Source organism: Apus apus, chromosome 5 (genome assembly GCF_020740795.1).
Source record: "Apus apus isolate bApuApu2 chromosome 5, bApuApu2.pri.cur, whole genome shotgun sequence".
Lineage (NCBI taxonomy): Eukaryota > Metazoa > Chordata > Aves > Apodiformes > Apodidae > Apus > Apus apus.
The window spans coordinates 44,740,506-44,767,061 of record NC_067286.1 but is presented as its reverse complement, the minus strand read 5'-3'; the positions used below and the strand labels follow the sequence as shown (position 1 = coordinate 44,767,061).

At 35.5% G+C, this 26,556-nt stretch overlaps 1 protein-coding gene across 1 annotated transcript in view; it reads left to right on the top strand.

Moving 5' to 3' along the window:
- CEP128 (centrosomal protein 128) overlaps positions 1-16,484 on the top strand; it is a 124,300-nt gene extending 107,816 nt beyond the window's left edge. The window contains exons 21-24 of the mRNA XM_051620900.1: positions 4,748-4,825; positions 6,864-6,977; positions 10,484-10,592; positions 15,308-16,484. Coding sequence (XP_051476860.1) covers positions 4,748-4,825; positions 6,864-6,977; positions 10,484-10,592; positions 15,308-15,414 — 408 coding nt within the window. The 3' untranslated portion in view covers positions 15,415-16,484. The remainder of the gene's footprint in view (positions 1-4,747; positions 4,826-6,863; positions 6,978-10,483; positions 10,593-15,307) is intronic.
- The last annotated feature ends 10,072 nt before the right edge of the window (positions 16,485-26,556 follow it).

The following is a 26,556-nucleotide window of genomic DNA, read 5'->3' as shown; positions in this document are numbered from 1 at the left end:
TGGCCCGAGTGCAGGACCCAGCACTTGACCTTGTTGAAACCCATACCATGAACATGAGCCCAACGATCTAATCTATCCAAGTCTCTCTGTAGAGCCTCCAAGGATCAAAAACTCAGTCATCTCATGATCACTGTGCCCTAGATGGCCTCCAACCTTTACTTGCCCCACAACATCTTCCCTGTTCATAAGAAGCAGATCCAGAAGGGCATCTTCCCTGGTCAGCTCACTTATCAGCTGTGTGAGGAAGTTATCTTCCACACATTCCAGGAACCTCTTGGAATGTTCCCTCTCTGCTGTGTTGTATTCCCAGCAGATGTCTGGGAGGTTAAAGTCCCCCACAAGAGCAAGTGACTGGGAGATTTCTCCCAACTGCTTACAGAAAGCTTCATCCACCTCACTGCTTTGGTTGGGAGGTCTATAGAAGACTCCCACAGTGATATCAACTTTATTGGCCCTTAACCTAATCCACTCTCAACCTCATCATGGCTATACTTGATTTCCAAGCTCTTATAGCATTCTCTAACATACAAGGCCACTCCAACCTCTCTCCTTCTCTTTCTATCCCTCCTGAAGAGCTTGTAGCCATTGATTGTGACACTCCAGTCGTGTGATGCATCCCACCACATTTCTGTGATAGCCACTATGTCATAGTTTTCCTGGTGTATCATGGCTTCAAGCTCCCTGTTTGTTACTCATACTGTGTGCATTGGTATAGATGCACTTCAGATGAGATAATGATTCCAACACCTTTTTTCCACTGTGGGCCCCATGTCCTACCAGACCCTTCTCAGGTGCTTCCGTGATTTCTAAACATCTATCCTGTCTCTCAAATGAAACAACAGAGTGAGAATCCTCCCTAGTCCACCATCCTTCAAGTCCTGGCATGTTTCTCTTGGGCTTGTCCCTAACAGGCCCAGCCCCCTTCATATCTAGTTTAAAGCCCTGTCCATGAGCCCTGCTAACTCCTGCCCCAAAAGCCTTTTGCCTCTCTGGGACAGGTGCATCCCACCTGCCACCAGCAGGCCAGGTGCCTCATATAGCAGCCCATGATTGAAAAACTGAAAGCCCTGCCTGTGGCACCAGTCACGTAGCCATGTGTTGATCCGCAGACTCCTCCTGTTCATCTCTTCATCCTTTCTTACAACAGGTATGGAGGCAAACACTACTTGCACTCCAGACCCCCTAACCAGCTGTCCCAGGGCCCTGAACTCTCTCTTCATTGCCCTTCGACTCCTTGTAACAATTTCTTCACTGCCAACCTGAAAAACCAGCAGTGGATATTAGTCAGAGGGCTGCACCAGATCAGAGAGTTTCCTTTTAGCATCTCTAATCCAAGCTCCAGGGAGGCAGCAGACTTGTGGCATGGGTCTGGTCGACAAATGGACTCTTCTGTTCCCCTCAGAAGGGAGTCACCCACCACAATTACTCTCCTTTTCTTCTTAGCTGAAGAAGTCCTAAGGCATAGGGGTGAGTGACTCACTAGATGGATCCACCTCTCCATCTTCATTTGCCTGGCCCTGAAGTTCCAAAGCCTCATACCTATTATTCAAGGGCAATTGGGAGGATGGGAGGGGCTGTGAGGGTTTTCTCGTCCCTAGCCAAGGAGGGTATTCCCTCCATTCTTCCCTGTCCCATGAGTTCCCTCCTTCTGTCTGATGATAGGAGGGGAGGGGATCCATCACTTGTTCAAGAACTTCTTCCTTCTGTTCTTGCCTTAGGGAGTGGCTCCACCAATCTATTTCACTTTTGCATTCTCTGATGCTTCTTAACCTTTCTACCTCCTCCCTCAGTTCAGCCACCTGCCTGAGCAGATAGTTTATTTGCTCACACTGCACACAACCCTTGGCATTGTCTCCCTCCAATACAAGTGCCAGGCTCAGGCATTCACTGTAGCCAGAGACCTGCACGGCCGCACGTCTGCACGAAAGCTCAGTCTGAGTTACCACATTCTTCCTCACTGTGGCTTTTGGTCGTGTTGTGACCATGATTGTCTGTCTAGCTAAGAGAAAGCAAACACTGTTTGCCGTTCCTTGCGTGCCCTCGTGCACAGCCACACTAAATTGCTTGCACCAACCCACTCCAGCCGGCTCGCCCTCCTCTCTGCGATGGCTGGTGCTGCTGGTGCTGGTGCTGGTGGTGCTGGTGCCGCTGCTGCTCTTCGCTCCACGCTGCCACGTAGTTTATCCCATGGTCTACTTCCTGAGCAGTAGTGGTTAGCTTAGAGCCCATCATTTTGTGTGTGAAGTTAGGTTTAAATTTAAGGACTCTAAAAAGCCTTTCAGAAATCCAAGTAGCCTTTATCACACTTAATCCACGTGATTCTTGATGAAACCAGAAAGTCAAGGACTGAGTATGCATATAACCCAAAGGTTGGTCTTTTGCTTTCAAGACTACATTTAATAATGTAACTAATGAGGACCAGCTGAGGCCCAGGTGATTATTTTTTTCCCAAAAAAAGTACATTAAATAAATGGGATACAGATGGTGTCTGGGGGGAACAGATAATGAGCATCTTCCTTAACTTCATTGATAGACACTGTTGACATGAGGTCCTGGCATTGGAATACAGAGAAAGAACTGAAAAATAAGATGGCTTGAGGCATGGGTTTATGCTTAGGACCTCTGTTCCTTATGTGTTGAGAATAGATCACAGGTCTTCTTTATTAAAACAGAGGGGGAAAAGGAAAAATCTTTGTAGATGGAAAAAATTTGCTCTACATTGAATGTACTTTATAGCATACTGAGGAGCCACTACATTAAATGTGTCCTGTGTCCCAGGCAACTTTATTTCAACTCTGTGTGACATCTCAAATGTATATTTTTCTGCAGTTTATAAGTAAATTAGCAGAATGTGTGAGGTAATATATAGCATAAGCTTAAAGTATTTAAGTTTCAATCTGTTGCTTGATGAAGCAGAGAGACTGGGGTTATTCTTGTGATGAAGGATTTTATTTCTGCAGGGGTAGGAGAACTATTCAAAGTAAAAAACTTTTTGGATGTGTGTCCATCAGATCTGTGTGATACAAGGATGACAGCTGAACATTAAGATTCAGTATTTTATTTCACATGTAGTTCAGTTTGGATTGCTCAGGGTCTGTTGTCTTTCATATATTTCCCAGCCGTAGAAACGTGCAGACCAGTACGATGGGCTACTTCAGGAATAAGCAATAAATGTTGCATCTCATAATAAATTAATGGAGTGGAAAATCAATACTTTGATGAACATAAGGTCATTGCAAATGAAGCATGAAATATGAATGATTACTGCTTTACTGTGGTAAAAGTGAAATGGCTGATTCTTATACGAGGGAAATATTAGAGATTAATAGGTACCTCTGGGTAATTTTACTTTGAAGTGGAGATGAATAGTAGCATTTTAAAAAAGTATTTTTTAGCTATAAATACATTTCTACATTAAAATATGTGAAAACACTTTAAACATATGCAGGCGTCCTGCTTGATTGCATCCTAAAAATATGAAGAAGAATGCATTTTATACATTCATTATTAATATGTCACTGCAGGTTCTGTAATTATTTTCTGGTGAAGAACCAGGTATATTACAGGAAAAGTTATTACTTTTATTACTGTTATTATATATAATATAAATATACAATTTGACTATATGATAAATAATATAATATATAGTTAATATAGTATATACAGATATAGTAATATATTTATAATTTACAATTATAAATGTATCATTTATATTATTTTCTCCTTATAAAATCTTCTTAGGTTATTTTTTTAAGTTAAAAAAAACCTGTTTGCAAATTAGGTATCACATTAAAATACAAGATTTCTTATCAAGATAATACAATACATTTTACTTTTGGTCCAAAAATGACTATCTACTTGTGAAATCTACTTAAATTCCTTTCTCAAGCAGCAGGTGAGAACGAAGAAAGTACTGCTTTCTCGTTAGAAGAAATAAGCTTTATTAATTCTGACTTTTGAGTTTTGCAAAACTGATTTGCCTTACTTTATTCACTGTAAGTCATCACAAGTATGTACACTTACAGGCTTTTTCCCGCATTTGCCATGGACAGTTGTCAACATCACAATTAAGGACTTTTTTGTATTGAGTGTAAATATAACAACATTTATATTGTTATTTAAGCACAAAACTTGAAACATGATACTGATTTTCTTCAGTTCTTTCCATCTTGCTATAGACTAGAATTTTTGTGTCACTAATGCGGAGGTGAAATCTTAGCCTAGCCCTTGCTCTCACTAGAGTGGTAATTCATCTCTCAGTAGCAAATACTATATATATAAACAAAAAATATGAATGTTGATTGTTCTATATTTAGCTAAGTGCTAAGTACACATTTGTATTGGCAAAAAAAAAGAAAAAGAAAAAGGATGTTTTTCCAATATGAGTTTTACTACAAAGCTATAAACATTATGAGTATAGATTTATATTTTTGTTAAATGTGCTTTACTCCCAGAAGTGCAATACAAGAATATTTCATTCTGAAGGCTACATAAACTCCAAAATTGTAAATAAGTATTGTTCTGCTCAATAAACCGGTAACCATTCATGGAGATTCAAATTAAGGAAATTGTGCTTTGTGTTTTATTTTGTCCTGCTTTATCCTTAACAGCTTGTTTACTGTTGGCCTGTTTAATTTACAGACACATACATACCTACAAGCCTGTTTCCATAGATGTAATAGATTCTTAATGTTTGAGATGGCTGAAAGGATTGATTAATTTTTCTGGTTTGTGTTATGTTCTTTAGAGTACTCGAGTAGCTTTAGACCATCTGGAGTCTGTTCCTGAGAAACTGAGCCTATTAGAAGATTTCAAAGATATCGGGGTGAGAAAGATTTCATTTTACTCTTTCAGTGGTTCTAAAATCTTTTGGTTAATTGAGGTACTCTCCATACATATAGATAAATAGGTTAATTAGATATTTAAGATGAAATAAGTACATATTATATAGTCAAAATCATGCAAACATTTATTTTCATGTTTATACAGATTTTTTGAGGTTATTAATTTAGTCCTAATTAGTAGCACTGCTGTGGTGCTCTATAATGTAACCAAACATTGATCGGTGGGCATAAGAGAATCATAGAATCATTTTGGTTGGACTCTTAAAAATAGGTCAAGTCCTAATTACTGGTTTGGAGTATTTATATCGATTGCTGAATTATTATATTACTTTAAAATATTTTTTTGTTTGTTTTAAATTAAATAAATTATGCCACTTATTTCAATGTTTAAAGTAATAAGTGAAAATAGGTGAGATTTCCAGCTTTGTGTTTTGTTTTGGTTTGACCCAATGGCAGTAATTGTAATTTGTTTTCTCTGTATCACAGGCAAATCAAGGTGTGTGTTTCGGACACAGTAGGACATATTGACAGTAATGGTAGAGTACTGTCAAGAGTGATAAACCTTGAATTAGATCTTCAGTGGCTAGGTGGCTAAACCACTATATTATTACTTTCTGCACATGAAGTTGCTGGTTTACTAAAAAAGAATTTGGATCCTCATTACACAATATAATTTTTAAAACAGTATTAAATCACAGATGAACAATGATTTGCATTTTATTTCCTAGATAGAATTTCTCATCATGAGGCAGTCATAAACATTTCAAAACACACTAGTTTGGAACATTGTTTATTCTAAGTGTTCTGGCACGAGGTCATGTGTTACTAATTGTATACTTTTGTTATCATCAACAAAGTTAGGAACAGAAATACCAATTTAAATGTTTTGGTTTCTTTAAGAAAAATATTGTTGAAATGTATAGTTTTAATGTCACATTGCAGGTAGACCCAAAAGAGCTTTTTGCTCTGACAGAGGTTGACATTTGCTTTCTATTTCCGATGGAAAACAATTATGGTTTCCTTTCTTCTAAAGGAAGATTTCTACACTTAGCTAGGAAAAGCAGAAGCTTAAATGTGGGTTTTCTACAATCTCCTTCACGTTTGCACTCCTGTTTAATGTTACTACTTACTATGTTTTCTTGTTTGCTGTAGTTATCACGTAGCCAGCATTTGTGCTACGGGAACCAAAATGCTTTGGTTTAATTTGAGCACTGTACTTCTCCTTGATACTTAACTTTTTAAAGACTTTTCTGAAGATGAGTCCCTACCAACAACTGTGTATCGTTTAATAAAAAATTTATCATTTGTGCATTTATTATCCAGGAGAGCTAGACTTCATACCTTAGCTGTGAGAATGATGTCAGTTTGGAGTTTCATTGATTCCTCTATTTGAAAATAATACATAGAATTTTTTTGTACAGTAGCATATTTTACTCCCAAGTGGTATGCATGAACAAAGTATTTCAAAGACATTCATTGCTTTCCTCTGCTAGCAAGTTCTTTATTCCCTTAGTGTTTTCATAGGAAAGCCGAAGGAAAGGGAAAGTAAATCTTTGATAGTGCCTCACAAGCTGCCTGATAGCTGTATTCATTGGAGTGACTTATTAGCTAGTTCAGTGAGAAGTGTTTTGTTTTCTTATTTGAAAATACAGTTTAGTCCATATTCTTAAAACACTTTTTTCTTCAAGTGCTTGTTTCTAATGCATTGTAATTAATTTTTTACCATTACAGAATTCCTCTTTTAGAAGGTATGATATTACTGAGTTTTGGAAACAATTACAAGAAATTTTTCACCAGTTAAAAAAGAGGCTGTTCTCATTTTAACCTATTTTAATTTTAACATTACTTTTATGTACAGAACATTATGCTTTCATATGGCCCCTGTATTTTAACTTCTGAAATTAATTAATGAAGTGTATTGAAAATCCTTGGTGATACCCATGTTTACAATAGCCAGCCAACATTTATTGACTGCTTTTTGCATTATGAAATAAGTTAGATCTTTCAATGCATTTCTAGGATTCCCATTGTCGAAGGGAGATGATTCAGGAAAGGTATATGAAATATAAAGAAATAGTGAGTTCTCTACAGCAACAGCTGGAAGATTCAAAACAGAGAGTCCAACGTTTCAAGGTATGTTTGTGTACTCCACTTTTGTTTTCTGGTTAGTTTCAATCAGCAAGGTAAGCTTATTTGATGTGTCTTAACTCCTAGTATAAACACAGACTAAAATAACCCACAAATATTTCTGTTTTATGTAGCTGCCATGCCTGATGTAAAGCTTGATGACAGAAGTGTTGGCTACATTGTGAAGTGCCATGGGTACTTTCCAAAAATCTTTCAAGCTTCACAGAGAAGTGTCTTACTCTGTCTTATTACCCTCAAGTGTCTACCTGCTCTGTCAATGTTGTCTGCAGCAATATTTTTCATTAGTTTGTTCAATTTGCCCTTGTCCTTTAATGTAAAAGATAAATATAGAAACCTGATTTCTCCATTAGAAGGATGATTAATTTGTAGATCACGTATAGTGATTTTTCAGTTATTGATCTTTGTATTCTTTACAAATGATACTGTATGATGTCTATTTCATGCATAAATGAAATCCAGGCAAGCTGAGGGGAAGTTATTTGCTAAAGGTCACCCAGCAGACTGATAGCAGGGCTAAGCATAATTGCCTAACTCCCTGGAATACAAATCCAGTGCTCTTGTTTAGAAACATTGCCTGTAATGAACTCACTTTTCCAATTGTTAACATATTTTATTTCTCTTCACATTAGCTTGTTCATTGTCATATCATTGTGGTAGCAGCTTGCTTCAACAGAACTGCAATTTCTTATGGATGTGGTTGAAACAGATTATCAGAATAGAAGAATCATGCCAGTATTTCTGCTGCTTATCACAATGAAACAAAGATTAATTGGCAATTAATGTTATCAGTGTCTCTGAGCAGTTCAGCTCAAAATGTAGGTTCACACATTATGTATCTAAAAACTTTAAGTTGTTTGTTTTCCCCACCTCCTCCATAGCAATCTTCTGTAAAATGAGGAGATGTTTACCAGTAGGTCTTTTAAAAAGTGGAAAAGGTAAAATAAATATAGTATCTTAGCTTAATAAGTTGCTGTTGTAACAAGAAGGTATTAAGCTACTTGAAAAAGCCATCTTCCTCTTCTGTAAGAAAGACCTGAAAATAAGAAAAGGGCAGATTCACTTTCATTCTGTTGCTAATGATAATATTCAATTTCTTGAATTTCTCTTACCTTCACATAATAGTTACTAATTCAGTAGGCACTGAAATTTGGAAATAATTTAAAAGCTAAGTGAAATGATCAGCTGACAGTAGAATCTCACATTGCACTAAGCTGAGTTTACTGAGCTTGCATGATTTGAATTCTGTATTCAGAATCCAACTAATTTCAAAACAGTATTTCCTCTTTCATTAGACAACAGGGAGCGTTTAATGGCTTCCATTTAGTCAGGTCTAACTGGGTTTTTGCATGACATAGAGTATTCTGCTGTTACGACTGTTAGAACCAAATGTGCAAAACCAAGTAGCAGATGGGGGCTAATCTGATTTCAGTGATCAGGCTAGCTTAGTCTAAAAAAAAACCCCTTTTTAATGCTTGCCTTTCTGCCCTCCCTTGGAATTGATTCAAATGCATTGCTGTTTAATTTTTTCTTATTTTACTATTTGTCATTTGGGAGTCTCTAAAATGGAGAAGTTGTGGGAAAAGTGAAGGCTTGAGGTCATCAAAGCCTATTCTGATAGTTTCAACTCATGCTTTGTACACAATGTAGTGCTTCTGCTATACAAGATAGATATTTAGTAGGTGACAAGAAAAGGCATGTTTTAAATAAGGGACTTCTTGTACAATTTTTACATTGACCATTTTAGATAAAATCATGGAACTATTCTTTCTCTTCTGCTATGATCTTTTTTCTAGCTTTTCTTGTAATACACATCTTTCAGTTTGCTTCCCAACATTAATCTCTGATTATTTCTGGTTATCTAATCCTGTCTTCTAGCCTCTTTTCATTTTAAGGAGCAAAAATCAAACTAAAGTTGAATGTTCCCTTAAAAGCGATTATTTTTCTACCTTTCTTATTACTTCATTTGTCCCCACTTCATATTTCCACTCCTCTGTAGCCTTACCATTTGGCTGGAGAACACTTATTACTTAGAAGTCCAGGAAAATGATAATTGCGATTTGTAGGTGTTAAAATGTAAGATACTAGCTAAAAAAGGGCTGAGTTACTAGTAGATAAAGAAGAAATTGGGAAAAAAAGGTAAATATAAAGTATAAAAAAATAAAGAGAATACCGACCAAATTAAAATCACGAGAGAAAGCTAGAGGAAAACTAAAGATAAATGTTATGATTATTAGTCAAACACAGCATACGGATGTAGTTCTAAATGAAGGACATATGAAAAGGCACATTCTGTAAATTAAAATTTCTCTAAAGAGAAAGCCATTTTGTATTGCAGATGCTAGGAGCAGCACAATGCTTTGTTAAAAGCTCTGTTCTACCACTGCATTTCTGGAAGCAGAATTAAAAGATGGTTTTTTATTCTTTAAAAGTTGTTATTGTGCTATGTACACTTCAGGTATTAAGTCTCTCATTAGCACGTAAGGGGATTAATATGTATAATTCCCATTAGTCTTAATAGGAGTAAATCCTTCTTCAGTGATGGGACAAAAGCTCATTGTATCTCTGAATTAATGTTGAATTTTATTTTGTTTTCTGTTTAGTTTTCAAAACTTGGTATCAGCTTGAATAATAAATTTCAAACTGTTTTAACAAAATTCCCTGACGCTGTTTATGATAAGAATTTAGTAGCAAAATTGGGTATTTTATGAACTGCTGCATTTGTGCATTATTATCTCTTCTCATTTCAAGAAACTGAGTAATTTGGATACCAAGACAAGCTTTTAATCTTATTTTGGAAGGTATTGCAACTGGGGACTTGCTGCTGTGCTAATAAATATTTATGGATATTTTTGTTTAAATGGCCTTTTAAAAATGGTCTGCTTTTTTCTGGTGATAGACCAAATGACTTTGCTCACCAAAAAGCTTTACTGTATGAGTCTAGCCATAAATTGTGCTTCAGACTTCATTTAATGGTTTAACAAAAAAAATGGAAAAGCAACTTCAGGTATTTTGAGATGAGAAATCAATGAAGTCTGAGTTTCCTCAGTGGTAGTGAAAACTGATTTAATTTTTATTACTACTATGTGGAACTTCAGTGAATTAATGTGGACCATTCATTGATGAGGAATTCATACTTCACTGATGTCTGCTCTGCTCTTGCTCTTTGTCCTGAAGTGTGGATGTGATGTAAACAGAAAAAAGAGCATTTTTACAGCTTATTAAAGTGACAAAAACTTGCTATGTTCCCTGTGCATTTCTCAACTCAAAGAAGTTTTTTACAGAGATTTTGTATGATTAAATGAGCACGAAATTCATGACCAAATGAATCTGAACCCAACGGCAATACTGAGAATTCTGAAAATTAAATTAGTATTTTCCAGCATGTGTGAAATCACAGCATGTATCTTTATGTCTGCTACTGAATGTTTTTTGTTTATGTTTACAGCTTCTTGATATTAACAAATAAAAATATTTGCATTTGGCTGCTGTAGGATGTGAAAATGGATGCTGACATTTCTGATACAGAAGTTGCTGCTCCCTCCTCTAGTTGGCAAACTCAAAACAGCTTTTTGTCCAGCTCACTGCTCTCAGATTCAGGTTGTAAGTATTTCACAAAAAAACACAACCCTACAAGTAATGTATTTTCCTGTTTTAAAGCTGTTATACTTGAATGAGTGAGACACCCTACTTTTTGCCAAAAAATGCTAGAACAATCTTAAGAGTCCTCCTGTGTTTTAGCTTTAGATTTTGGATGAATGCCTTTGTCTAGGAAGTACTTAATTACATCCCACTGATAGCTATTGTTGGTTTGGTTTTTGTATCTGGGACATAAAATATACTCTGTTATTTAAACCTATGCCAAAAAAAAAGGGCTGCACTTGAATTCTGAATCTCTGCATGAAGAATCATACCTGTGTAAGCTGTGTAATTTTTCAGGGACCAGAGAGACATCCTCAGCCAATGATTTTTTCCCAGATCTTTCATTTGTACCTGCTAGATCCATGCTTGGGTAGCAGTTTAACAGTGAGAGTTGAATTCAATAATTCTGCTTTACTTCAGTAGCTGTTTTTAAATATTCCTTCTAGTCCCTAGTCTGTATACAACTTGTGGTCATGAGAGGTCACGGGATCTCTGATACAGTTAGAAACTGCTCAGTAAAAGACAGGACATACTAGATTTTTTACTGGTACAGGCACAGCTTTGCATGTGTGTCAAAAATAACTTTAAAAAAAGTTTTTTAAGGTTTTTTTTTAGTGTATCAGCACATGGATATCTGAATATTTTTCTTCAGAAGGCTATCACCTTTCATTTCTTTTCAGTATTGCCAGTTTATGTACCAGGAACCTATGCAGTAAGTTACATTCTATGTAATGGAAAGTTCTATTTAAGGCTTCATTGCACTTTCAAACCTCTGCATCTCAGAATGAGTGCTGCAAGACATTACTGCTCACCAGTAAGTCCTGACTTGATCTGATGAGGTTAAACATAATTGGTTTCTCTGCCTTTCAGAATCTGTGTGTTATGATTAATATATCTGCAGAGCATACTGAACAACAATGGTGGGAATAAAGCATAAGAGCAAATGCCTCCATCTCATCTGTACTTCAGGAACAGTTTTCCCTGACTCAGAGTTATTTTTCCATTTTCCCTAACCTCTTCCCTGTAAAAATCTTGCAAGTCAGAGTACAGCTCAGCCTGGTTGGGGTATAGAAAAGAAAGAACCAACCTGAACAACTTTGTGATTCCACTGCAAAAACTCAATGACATTTAAAGATGCAGAAAAAATGTTCCGAAAATACCACAATATCTTTATATTGGTTAACCTGAATGGAACTTGCCACGACTTTGTTCCTTTAGTACTTTTTAATCTGTTTTAGGCAGTTGTCAAGGAGGAGCCATGTGATCTGAATACCAATCTGATTAACTGGTTCTGGGTATTTATTCTTTGATTCAACTTGTTTTTACCAGCGCTAAGATTTCTGCAGATAAAAAAAGAAAATAAAGTGAAAGAAATACAGTAGTAATTCAATGTTGATCATTATGAAGTATTTGCAAAGTCTCCAGCATTTGAGAAAGGTTCCTTTTGAAACTGTGTTCAGGCATAGCTGGGGGCCTTTGTTTTTCTTGCTTAAAACTTTTAGGAATGTATTTTCCACATCATAAATTAGGTTGGTCTTCATATTTTGTACTTCCCGAATCCCAGAATGGTGCTGAGAGTATTTTTAGCTTTTTTTTTCTTTTGTCCTGATGTTGAAGAGCTATATTTTAACTTTTTTTTTTCAGAGAGAAAAAAGTGAGAAAACAATGAATGTGTTTTGCTTTTTCCTATTTATTTTAAAGCAAAGAAGTTTTATTTTCTTACTTCTATTCTATAAAAATCCATTAGTCAGATTTTCTGAGGCTAAAACAGAGAGGTAGGCACAGAATATTTTTCCTATCCCTGATTTTATTTGACTCTGATAGAATGAAGGTGGTGTTCTTAATTTCTCACTGTGCTGATTCATTTCTCCTGACCTTTAGTGCTAATACATGTTCTTTATGCTTAGTAAGTAAGTATGAGAGCAAGTCAGGTGTCCATTGATGATGCCTGATGTAATTTTAAATGTCCTAGAATATACTTTTAGCTGTCATTTTAGGAAGGGATAGGCTTCCCACAGGTCCCATCACATCTTTTCGCAGCCCTTTGTGCATGTCTGTGGTAGCTTATGACACTAAGGTATTTAAATTGCTTCCTAGACTTTGGTAAGTGACTGAATGTTTTACCTTTCTGCTAAACCTGATCTCCACCAGTCAAATGTGTATTTTGATGTTGTTGCTATAGGTCTTGGGGACAGTGAAAATCCTGAAATGGTAGTAACAAGTGGAGCTTTTCTTGTCCTTGCCAGTGAGTGGCAAATGATAAAATCAGCTGCTCCAGTCATATTAGTCACATAAACACCATGAACTTTTAATTGCCGTAATGACATTAATTAGTTATCATTTGAGCTTAAACAACAAAGTATAATTTGAGGTCTTTTTCTCCCAAAACCTCCTGTAGCTTTTAATAAATCTTCCTATAAATTATGTCACTTATTTTCTGTGATTAAATTATCTCCTTCTTCAGAAACAGAAAAATGGACTTTTTAAAAAATTTATTTACCTTTTGGAGCAGCTTGCAAGCCTTTGTGATTTAATGCTTCCCCACTGCATTTTTCTTAAATTCATGAAACCTTAAGGATTATAGAGTCAGTAGGCAGTAGTAGAAGCTCCCTTCTGAGTGTGGCTCTCTTATCACTTGAGGAGAGCAGACTTGTTTGATATAATTTAATTTATCTGTGAGGGGAATCCTGGAATTTAAGTTTAGTGTCAGTTGAAGAAAGAGAGACAAAAAATATGAAAAAATAAATAAGGGAACAACAGTCTGCTTCCATATTTATATATTTAGGCAAAAGTTGCCCATGCAGCAGGCAGTAAAAAATAGTTAACATTAAGATTCTGTTTTATGTTTGGTCTTTGTGTTTCTGGGATTATTTCTACAGCTATAACAGTTTTTCATAACAAACTATTTTAAAGATGCTCTGGGAATAACCTTTTATTTCTATACCCATTTTCGTAGAAAGGAAGATGTTTAATTGAGAAAATTATTTATACAAGGAAGCATTCATTAGACATGGTTTGCAGACTGTATTATTATTAGACCAAAATGGTTGGTCTAAAAAGTCACTACTAGTTGTTATCTAAAGAATAATCCTCAGAAATTGTTTTTTATGGCCACTTTATTTTTTTTAAATTTTGTATGACCAAGGTCCATAGAGTTACACATGCTTTGCATTAGCTTTGTGAATTGGGTCCTGCCTTTCTCTTTGTACCGTTCATCACTTCAAGGTTTTAACCTGGATGTTTTCCCAGACACCATATGGCTTTCAGGCTTTCTATTGTTGTTGGGAATTTATGTTCCAGGGCTTCATAAGCTGTGACTTTATGCGGAAGAAAAGAGCCAACAGTTTTCCCAGCTTCTGTAGCTGGGATCAGTCTTTCTCTGACCCTTAGGCTCTGCTGATACAGAACACTCTTGTGTCAACATGGTATATAGTAGGAATGATACCATGGTTGAATAAAACCAAGTTGTCCTGAACCTTGATTTTATTGTGATAACAATTAACTCCTGCAATGTTTGCTTTTGTCTGTCTTTATCCCTGTATGTATACTTTTTCTTAAGTTCTTAAGACAATTTGTATTGACATTTATAAATAAGTAACTTAATTAAAAGTAAAAAGACACTGTAACATCATGATGCTGTGGGACACCATTCTAGAATGAAACCTTCTAAGGCTGCTCAAGGATAAGAACCTGGAATGACTGGAAACTTGACATAATCACTTTGAAAAAATGCCAATTTTTCACTTTACTTTGAATACTGACCACAGGAGGTACCATTGAAAGAGGATACAGTAGCATAGTTTTGGTCAAAGACTGAAAACTTTATGCTGAAAAGTGATAACTCACTGTTTTAGTGATGTCCCAAACACAGTGTTTTCATTATCCTTCTGAAAGTGAAAACATCTCACTGCTCCTAATCTAACTGCGAAGACTTACTCTCTATTAAATAACTTTTGGTTATATACTGCTGCAATTTTACTGGACTGTTAGAAAATTGTACTCTGATTATTTATTACAAACAATCAGGAATGATCACTTACATGCTTATGAAATAAGGAAGAACATTAGAAGAAGGGTTTGTAGTGTAATTTCTGTCTTTTGTTAAATAACTGCTAGATATTTGGGTATTTGGATTTTTTTCCTTCAGCACTTTATCATAAGATTTTCTGTTAATTAGTATTGTCTAGATTTTGATGAAATATAAGGTATTTACAAGTAAGCTTTATATATGCACCCTGCTGTGAAAGTATGACACCCTTCAGGATCACTCGTTGATTTTAGTCCGTGATATTGGTACAGAGACACTGTGGGAATTTTCTCAATGGTTTCTTCTGTCTTATTTAAACAAAAATTCTGACAAATTAAATTTAAAAGAAATGTTTGTTGAGTTATAAAATTTCTTAAAATGCCACTTATGTTTCTTCTGCAAAAGAAAGCTCTTGGCCATGCTGGCATTATATGGTATTTAAAACTGTTCCTCTACAAAAATTAAGTCAATTTCTCAATTCATAGCATTATGAATATTGAATATTTATTAATACCATATTACTTGTTATGCAAATTGTAATATTGTATAATGAAATATACGTTTCTTGTGAACATTGATGGTAATTCAGAAAAACCTGTGTGTTTCTTTGACAATACTTAATTAATTTTTTTGCCTGACTTATTTCTAGCGCTTACGAAAAAAATGCTTCCTTTTGATCCAAGTGCCACCAAGGAAGATTCCATTAATGTTGCTCTCAGTGAAATGAAGCTGCAAGCAGAAAGAGGGAAGCAGTAGAACATTCTACAAAAACACACCAGCCTTCTCTGTAGTAAATTCCATTCCACTCTTTTTTTGTTTTGAACAGTGGTAATTCCATCTGCTATAGGAATGACTCAGCTGTTCTCAAATACTTACGTGAAAGAGCACCAAAAATGAGTATAATGAACTATTGTGATAATGTATGTAACTTCTTGCACCAAAGGTTTTCTGGGTTTGTATTTGTTTTTGCAGTCCTCCTAAACTAAATTTATTGTATTCCTGAAATATTATGAAATGAAAGACCTACGACATTGATCTTTGTTATAACCCCTGTACAGGAATGTTTTTATAACATTTTATAACATTTTTATAACATTTAACAGCATTATTATAATGAAAAAATATTCAGAAATTACCTTGTCCAAGTATTTATTATGAGAGTGTTTATACAGTGTTGTGCAGTCTGCAGCAATCATCAAAGAAAGAAGTGACAAATATAGTGGAACAGTGGAAATATGGTGGAAATATGTATCATGATTTCAAGTTCAGCATAGTTATTTAGAATTATTCTTCTGACCAGAACAGTTTTACAAGGTGACCTCTGGTAAGGCACCTGAATATTGCCCATCTGTATTAAGCATTTTGAAGGGCACTGCTACATGACTGTGAAAAATGTAATACCAGGGTTTAATGATAATTTAGTTAGTCTGCTTTGTTCTCTATTAGAATAGATGTGTCATATTTATTTTAAAATGTTATGGAAATACAATTTTGCACAGTTGTATTTGTTCTGATATCTCTTTTCTAAACATACTGGATACAATTCTGCATTACTGTGTTCTCAAACAGCACATCACAGCAGAATTTTCTGTTAGAAGAATTGGAAGTGTTTCTGATGGTCCTGGTTTTATTGTCCTCTCCAGAGTTTCTTGTTGCATCACTACTAATGTGCCTTAAAAAATTTGCCAAATCTATTAGAATACTGTGGCAACATGAACCCCATTGAAGCCATTTTGTTTTGTAAGCTCCTCTCATATTTAGAAAGCCTACTTCTGCTCTGAAACACTCTATTTTTAGCACTGTAGGTGTCTCAGATATGATTTAAAGGTCACACTGTGCCACATGAAAACAGGCACAAATTCAAACAATTTCTTGCTGAGAACATAAAAAATAGACAAGGAAATGAGGGAAAAAATTAATTCCTTTTCCTTTTATTTTCTATACATTTATTAATTTTATAATTACATTATTAGTTTAATTATTTTTTTTAAAATCTAATTTGGTTTTAAAAGTATTCTCTACCTTGTACATGTATAATGCTATGCATTGTAGCGCTGACATTGGCTTTTTGCAGACTTCTGGCACATCTGCTCATTCAGAAGGTCAAAAAAGCAAAACAGGCTCATCCATCTCTTCTGATCTCAACAGCAATGACAGGGCCAAGGCAAAAACATAAACTTCTACTCTGGAGGAGGTAGGACAAGTAGAAATCTGTTTGTGTAATGGTCTACAAAGAGTGTGGGTATCATGAGGCAGTGTTCAGCTGAAGCCACAGTTACCATGGACTAAACTTAATTTAAGTGTATCCAACATCTGTAATTATTTTTTTAAATTAGATTAAAGCACAGCTCTGAAATACACAGTTTAAAATATTTTAGCTAGTTTGTCTGGTGAAACATTAAAAAATGACAAAATAAAATGTCACCAGCCTGCAGACTTCAGGGTACCTAGAAATTATGGCTGTAAGTATAGAGAAGTAATTTTTTAATATATTATAAAACAGTAAATCATACTTTCCAAACACCTCATGTTGTAATGAGGTCTGATGCACAGATTGCTGATGTATGAATGTATGCCCAACTCACTTTACTGTTGATAAATAAATGGGGCTTTAAGAGTCTGAGAAGAGAAATAATTAATGTCACAGAAAAATAAGTTCCTCTCTTTTTCCAAAGGAATTGTAAAAATCTGGATATTGATTGCTTTTACTATTTTATGCATTTATACATTTTCTTCTCACTTGTAACTCAGAAATCTGAAGTATGTTTCTTTAAAACAGTATCACTACTGCTTTATAGTGTTAAAAAACTAAGTATAAGCAGCCTGAACTCTCACTATTACATCAAGTCTTGAATTAATTTTTGCACAGTGTAGCAATGTAGGAGAGAAATTAATAATTTTGATTTTAAGACTTTACTCTCAGTGCCTAGTATATTTGCCTTTGACCACATGACTGGGTTTTCAGCATTTTGTATCCTTTTTAAAAATTTTCTAAAAAGGCTGGGGGAGCAGAAGGGAAAGTCAAACAACAACAACAAAGGGATTTTTAATGAGTGGGCTTATGGACTCCAAATCCAGGAAATTGTTACCCTCTTGGCATGGCAGTCCAAATAGCATGTAATATTTGTCTCTCTTCCACCTTTAATAGAGTTTCATATTACAAAGTGAATTTTGTTTCCTTTTTACAGAAGGCTAAAGTTCCATTCATGACATAATGTGAAACTGTCCCTTTGTGCTTTAAGAAATAATATTTTTTCCATATTGACCTGACATAATACTCTTCTGACCAGTTTCAGTTTTTAAAATAGAAAAACAGATTTTTTTTTTTAATATAACATTTTGTCTATTTCAGATCTTTAAAATTGCTGTCACTTATGGCAATCAATTTCTTTTTACACTTTAACCCCTGAATGACTCCTTGATTCTTGCCCAAAGCAGTAGTCTTCAGTAATCAAAAAATGTGGTATCACACCTAAAATGGTGGTTTGTTCTTTGTCCTGTTTAGCATTTGGTAAATCAGGCAACTTTGTATGTATGTACTAAGTACATGCAGATTTAACAAGCTAATCTGAGGCATCCTTTTTTTTTAATGCTGTTCTGAGATACAGTGGTTCAATATTATGTTTCCAGAAATGCACTGTCCCTTTAGTTCAGCATCAAATAATTGTCACTTGAATAACCTTTAAATTTTATGCCTTTCAGTTTCTTAATGTTTTATAGCAGACTTTAGAGTACTTCTAATTCTTTTTGAGATGGTAATTACTAAATATTCAAAATAATTTATTTTTACTATGTAATCCTGAGAAGAAACCTCAAAATAAAAATAAAACTTAGTCCAGGATAACAAGTAGAATTTTACTATGTAACACAATGCAATCTTACATTTACTTCTCAAGTTTTTGATGAAAGCCAGTCTTCAGTGATGGTGAAAACACTCCTTGGATATTGAAACCTCAGCCACATTTTTACTACCTATCCCACCATGGTAAAGAAAGAGGATAGATTAAAATTCCTTAGAACAAAGAAAATAATGCCTTACAAGACATACAGTCTCTGTACAGTGTCACACTGAATGGATTTTTCATGAATGAAAACGCCAGCATTACCCAGAAAGTGAACAAGGAGGTATTTTTTTAACACTGACCTAATTTTTATGGCTAAAAATGAGTACTGTGAAACCTGAATACATTCTCATATCTACAACAAGCAGAAGAATATAAGAATAAATTTATGTGGGACTGCTTGTCACAGTCAAGTTTTACCATGGCTCTGTTAAACACAAAGTGTGTTAGTAATACGTTGTCTCTAAGCCCTGTCTTCACCTAACAGAAGTAATTGATGCTGAACTTAATGTGAGCTGCAGGCCCATGACTAGGGGTGCAGCCTTGTCAAAAATGGGCAGGAGGACGTCACACACATTGCTGGTTTTGATCTAATTGTAGAATTTAGAAGCAGATCTAGAGGAAGACTAATAGTAGAAGCAATGGAAAGCAGGTCATGATTAAATTAAAATTTCAGAACACATTTATTCTTGGTGCCTTAATTTAAAAACTGCTTTTGAGCGAGGATTTACGTCTAAATAAAATGGATCCCTAAATAAGATACCATCTTGGATCAATTATTTTTTTACATACTACAATACTTTCTGCTCTAGCATGATTCATCTCAGCTCTTTACTGTAAGCATATTTAGGCTGTTGTGAGTATGAAAAGTTTTGCTTTTCTATGTAAAGAACTAAATTAGATTTTAAATCTAAAGAACATTTTTGTTTTGTATACAGAAATACAGCAGACAGGAATCAGACAATCTCAGTCTTTCAAAAATCTGTAAACTAATGCCTCTGGGAATGTTGACTACAAAAATTAAAGAGATTATTGTGGTTAAAATACAGCAGCATCCAGCATTTATCATTTACGCTACCAACAATAGCTCTCATGTTTCTAAAGCTAAAGTTGCACAGCTGCCATTTCTCAGGCTGTAAGAATGAGATTTTATTTCTCTTCTCTTGCCATAATAATGGCAAATCTGTAATGCAACCCTTGAGAAAATACACACTGACTGTATTTTTAGAATTGCTAGTAATTTTATTTAGGTACCTACTTGGTGCTTTTTGGAACGAAGTATTTTTTTTAATCCAAATGTTAACATGTTTTTAAATACAAGAATTCCATAAAGACAGCTTTTTTAGGATAATTCTTCTGTCTTTATCTGGGGATATGGCTCCTTAATAGGTGTTTTGCTTTAATAAGTACAGCAGTTGTTCTTGAGTTGTCTGTTATTTTCATCTGTCTTCATACCAGAATTATTTTGATCTTAGACTGCTTTCCTCATCTACAGTACACTAGTACATCAGAAGACATACCATAATTTTGTCCACATTAATAATTAGACAAATTTATTTTGAATACAGTTGTTTCTTATAGCATAATCTCTTTTCATATTAATTCTGCTACTCTGCTTACTAAAATAAAACGTACTTGGTAGTCTGACTTAACATGCTGCTTCATTTTGAAGATTATCTCATAGGCAAAAATAAATGTGTCTTACTACATTTGCCTAGATTTCCTAAATGCTACCATTCATTCTACTATCAGTTCGTAGAGGAAAACAGTAAAGGATAGACTTTGCTGCAATAACCCTGAAATAATATTATTGCAGGCAGAAAAATAGGTTACAACTAATTTGGGAGATATGCCTACTTGCTTAGTCTAGAACATAAAACCCCCTCATATTACAAAGTATATTTCTTCAGTGTCTCGATATCAAATTGCCCTCAGTAGAAACAGTTCTGAGAAGTGATACCAAAATGATCACACAGTATCATTCTGCAAATGCGGATTTCTGTGCCACTCACATTGTTAAACAAGCATTGGACTGGGGAGCCAGCCCAATTTATATTCTGGCATTAGGCTCTTCACAGAAACCACCAGTGGCCCAGTTTTGTACTTAGTGTGAAAAATGATGAAGGTGACGTGTTTTACTGCTGGCTAAGACAGCAGTTTGCATCTGTGGCATAAGCTATTTTATGTATGGAGCTCAAGGAGTTCACCATTTTTAATGAGGCTTTCACTGCCACGTGCAGCACTGACAGCACAACTTTATCCAAACAGCTGCAGCCATGAAGACATCACTTAGCTGGCAGAATTTCTGTTATATATTTTGACTAACAGAATGTCAGTAAGTCGATCAGAAACCATGTCATTGTTTGTTACATCTTCACTGGAGAGGTCTCCAGTGCAGCCGTGAAGGTAGAAAACACAGAAACCTTACTCAGTGTGAGCTACATCAGCAGTGAGGCTCCCTAGGCACGAAGTGTGCATCTGTTAGCAAGTTGTCTGTTTATTGATTAGAGGTCTGCAAATTAACAAAAGACTAATTGACAAAATTTTTAATGAGTGGGAAAAATTACTCTTCTTTGGTAGATAAAAAATCTCTGTGAAAACAGAAAAATCAAGTATTAAAGTCAAGAAACACTTCATTTTTCCAGAATGTAATTTCTCAGACTTCACTAGAGTGACAGCATTCTATAGACTGTCTTTGAAGCTCCTGAATATATTAATCAACATACATCAATCCCACTTCATGTAATCTCTTACTGTGAGAAACTTCCTTGCTTTGATTTAGACTTATGTTCCATACTTTTGGAAATTCTGTTATGTGCACTCTACACTGAGTATCAGGCTTGAAATAATGCCATTGGAGAAAGCTGATGTGCTGCATATGGAGTGCTGGCTGGTACAATGTATTTTAACAAATTTCAAATTTCCACTTTGGTATTACATTATCAGAAGAAAGTGACAAATAGATAAATATTTAGACTGTAGGTAAGCGTGTCTATTCAGTGCGTTACTGTGGTTTTGAAGGTGAATCAGTTTTGAGGCTGAAATTCCTATATCTGCTTATTATTAAATGCTGATTTTTTAATTTATTTTTTTTTTCTTTGGAGAGTGTGAGAAAAAAAAAATAAAATTAGCCACTTCTGAGTCCTAGAATATGTTTAGGCATTCTAGGCTGTTAGTTTCTGTTTAATTGAGGAATAACTAAAAAAGCCTCATTACAGGCACTCCTAGTTGAGTTAGCTGATGTACAAGTATTTTGTCTCCAGATCTTTTGTTTTCATTTAGTTTGAATAATATACAGTATTTTTTACATTTAGCATTCTGAAGCTGGAACAAAGTTAGTCTTGTGACCTAACATTTAGGTTGGGAAATTCTAAAACTAAATTGCCCAGGCATCTTATATAGGTGATACTGGACATATTACATCACATTTTCCAGCAGAGTATTGCTACTGCAGTCACACTTTACTTTCAATTAATTACATGGATGCAGGATGTCTCTGTACTGGTGGGAAGTCAGACAGGTTGGTTTGATACCTATAAACCTTGTTGTACCTGCTAATGTAATGCAGATAGGGACAGTGGAATGAAATTTCCTCAACAAGTAATTATTTCCTGACATAAAGTCCTCGAATGACATTTGCCAATAGTAAGCAAGGTGTCCAGCTCCTGATTTACTATTACAGGCTCTCTGACCACATTCCCATATAGGCTCAAATCTCAGCAGGTTATTAGGGACATTTGTGTGAGGCAAAAAAAAAAAAAAAAAGCTGTATCTGTCTTTACTTTGTTAAATTTTAATCTTATTTATCCTTTCCTACAAGTTTGATTCTGTGTGTGGGTATAAACATGCTGCTACTTTTCATTCCTGTAAAATGCACCAGAGGAGGCAGCAGGTTGAAGCTGACATTGCTGTAGTATCCAGAACTATTACAGTTTCCTTCAAACTTGATTTCTGAAATGTAAAGGTATGTTCAAATTTTAATAGCTATGTAAACATCATATATAGTCCTGTTCACATAATTACATATCTTTCTTATAGACATAGACATACATAAGCATGTTCATGCACTGTAAAACTTTACTAGTCAAAAAGAAAATTAATTCTTAGTGCTTAGAAATCCTGACTACACTAAAGCTAACAGGACCTTATCTCCAATACCAGTGGAGTTACAATTTCATTTTGAGTTTCAGAAAAGGGGGCAGAAATATTTTTGCAACCTATTTTTTAATTGTGTTTTGAAGCTCTGCAAGTCTACAATGTGTGTTGGTTTGGTCAGCAACAAATGCTTACTGAGAAATACATGATCTTGTAAAAATAATTTCATAGAAAACTGTAAATATTTGGAATAATTTGGCACTATCTTATTTTTCTGTTTTAGATTGTTTTTACAAAATCTGAGAAATGGGATTTTCAATTCATTTGGGCTCTCCTAGAAGTACTTTTATTTTTTCAAGACGACTAAAACAAATTTACTTATATAATGAAAACCACTGGACTCCTAAATGGTGCCAGGACCTGCTTATGAAATTTCCAAAATTTGGAAATATTGCAGCTCTTTGTGTTCCACTCTAATGTGGGCTAGTACAGCTTTTGCAAAATAAGGAAACCATCTCAAAGGAGGGACATCTATTAAGGTGTATCAATTATATTTCACAGTCACCAATAAAAGTTTTGTTTCAAATCAGGTTTCCAACAAAACCTAGTAATTCACTGAGTACCTAAAATGGGAATTTTCATGTGTAGACAGAAGCTAATTGTATCTGACATAAAAATACCAACACTATTGGTAGACTTTTTTTTGTCCCGTGATATTTTTGTTCCAAGATAACTTCTCAAGGTGTTTGCATTCCAGTTTTTCTCTTATCTGCCATCTTCAGTGGAGAAAGGGAAGCAACTGAGCTGTCTTGAGAATTACATAATGCATTAAAAAAATATAAAACCGTAGAATCATTTAGGTTGGAAAAGACCCTTAACATCATCAAGATCAAGCAAACTACTGATTGTTAATTGCTGTGAATTGCATGGTTGCACATAAAACTAAGTCTACAATTTGAATTTTCAGAACACCTCTTGCAGGTTTAGGAACAAAGACATTGCAAAAGTATAAAAGGAGAAGTTTGTTACCATGTTACTCCAAAACAAAGGTCCTCATCAACCTGTGAAATCTCTGGTACTCGGTAACACTCATGAGGTCTGACTCATGTCACACCAGCACACCAGTTGTGTTGTGTAGCTCCATTGACTTCAGAATTCCTGTGCCCGATTTACACCATTATGAAGCCAGAATAATCAAATCTTGAGTATAAAGCACAAGTACCAACCAGAACACAAAGTGCTGAGATCATGTCAAGTGGGTTATAGTATGAACTATATGAAAGGTGTCTCTTGTGCTATGAGTATCTTGGTGCGAACTGATAGCCTGACACAGGGTCTTCAAGTACGTTTAAGTCTGGTTAAGGCTCTACCTGGAAAGTTCATATGTTAATTTAATGTCAACATTTGTACCTACTTCCTGCAATCAGAATAGAAAATGTTTGCCAACGAGGCAGTAACAAAAATATCAAACTTCATTACTCTTTGCTGACTTGGGACTTAGTCCCAGCTGAAAGCAAAGTCGCAGGTGTTTATTGCATCTCAGGAGATGGTTAGTACCTTTGCAGGATCAAAGCTGCTGGCTGTACTCATAATTTAAAGTACAACATGAAACGTCATTTTTGTAAGCTAACAAAATAAATTATTTTTCCAAGCAGTGCATAGCATCTGTATTCATTTGCCCAATACTGCCAAATTTTGTAATTACCTTTTTTATGTAATTGATCTTTTTTGGTTTGTGTGACATACAGATGTGTGATGTGGACTTATTTGCTTTTTAACTTGCCTGTAAGAACAACAATATGCTCTTGGATTTTTTCTTCATTTGCTTTTGTCTTTTGTAAAATTTGCTTAAAAACTAAGATGATAGTTTCAAGGAGAGAACTAGTTTTCTTCAAAGCTGTGTGTTTATAACACTTATTTAGGTAAAAGATTTGTTTACCATTATGGACCCCCTAAAAAAATTTGGCACCACCTTACAGTGTTACGTAGGGCTGGGTCTTTGCATTGGCCATGAGTCACTTCATTGTTCCAGAGGTGTCCTTGAATGAGATATGGCTGTTGTGCCTGTAGCCTGTACAGAGTATGAATGAGACTCATTTGACTGAACTCAGGTTTGGATAGAACACATGCCTCCATCTACATGAACTCTGTAATCACCAGAGTACCTGAGATCTGTGGCATCATTCATCGTACCCCAAGGTAAACGCCCAAGGTTTGATCAAATCAATTGCAGCAAACTGCTCTGACTGAATGGACTGGATCACTCTTTAGTTAAAAGGGAGACCAGACAGCCACCTTTGATGCATATGCCTGCATTACAGGCACAAGTCAGGGGAGTTCACCATGTCTACCTGCATGGTGGGGTCTGTCATCTATCCATATGTGCATCATCTGGATTCCATGGTAAGTTCTTTATTACCTTAAATAAAAGATACCACTGGAGTCAGTGGAATGGGATGCAGTTAAACATGCAAAGAGATTGAGCCATAGCAGTATTAATGGAATAAAAACCATCATTGCTGGAAAGTTCCATAGAGCTAAATTTCAATGGGAGCGTTTCATGGAAAAGCAAAGCCTTGCATTGTATTTTAAAATACAAACCCCCCAAATAAAATGATATGCATTGCATCATTCCATATAAAGAAGTTTTCTTATTCTGGTTTCTCATGATGAGGTGGCCAAACTACAGTTTCTTTGTATCCTGAGAAATCACTCATTGAAAGCCTGTAATTATTTTACTAATTCAGTTCTCCTCAATTACATATTCCCTTGCCTGTTGGAGTTAAGAGGTTTTGCATGTCTTTTACATAGTTTTGTGATCTGCTATTGTTTTATGGCAAACATCCTTTTCCCTTCTCAGACCATTTTTTCACTGACCTTAGTGTCTGCAGAGTTGTCTCTCTCCCATACTCTCACTCCTCTCTGTCTAGCTGCAGTTGCTGTTACACAGTTTTCCTCTCAGGTCTTAAATCTGTTATCCCAGAGGCACAACCACCATCACTGATGGGCTCAGCCTTGGCCAGCATTGGGTCCATCTTGGATCCAGCTGGCATTTGCTCTGCCAGGTGTGGGGGAAGCTTCCGGCAGCTTTTCACAGAAGCCACCCCTGTGGCCCCCCACCCACTACTAAAGCCTTGCAACACATACACATCAGTATGTTGGTTCTAATTTTTACCTGTAAAACTAAGATCAGGTTGAAAAAGCAGCTGATACTTGACAGTGTCCTGTAGCTGTGTCAACAGAAATAATGAACTTAGGCACAAGCAGCACGTGAACAGGCGTAGTCACTGATACCACAGAAACATCATGAATTACAAATTTGGCTGTGAATGTTTTGTGTTTTATTAAAGCAAACATTTTACATGTTGTCCCATGGCTTGTTGTGCTGTCCCATGGCCTGATATTAAGCTCTGTCAATGAGCCCTGCAGGCTCCTGAGCAAACTCCCTCTTTCCCCTTTGAGAACGATGAATCCTATTGGATGCCAGCAGGCCTGGTGCTTGTAGACCCTCCTGCTACCAAAAAACCAAAAATCCTGGTGATGGCATCCACAGAATACTGCAGTTCCACTGTAAAGGCACAGAGCCATAGGAAACCTGGCTTCATTAATTCCAGAACTCTTTGGATTTCTTATACCATTTTCTCCAAGATGAATTTGTAGTTGGTAATGTATGAGTACGAACATGTTTTCAAGTGGTTCTAAAGAGAGGGGAAAAACCACTACCCAAACAAACTATTATTTTCCAAATCTTCTCACTGCTTCTGAAGGTCAAATTTCAAGTACAAATGCATTTTGGTTTGTTTGGAGGGTTTTTATGTAATGTATATTGGCTGATATTTTTACCTTGCAGTGGAACAAAGAGCAGCTTCAACTCTAAACTACTGGTTTGTGCCAGATTTTTTAAAAGAATAAAAATTAAAAAAATTTAAAAATGTTATAGACGTCCCCTATACACACTGTA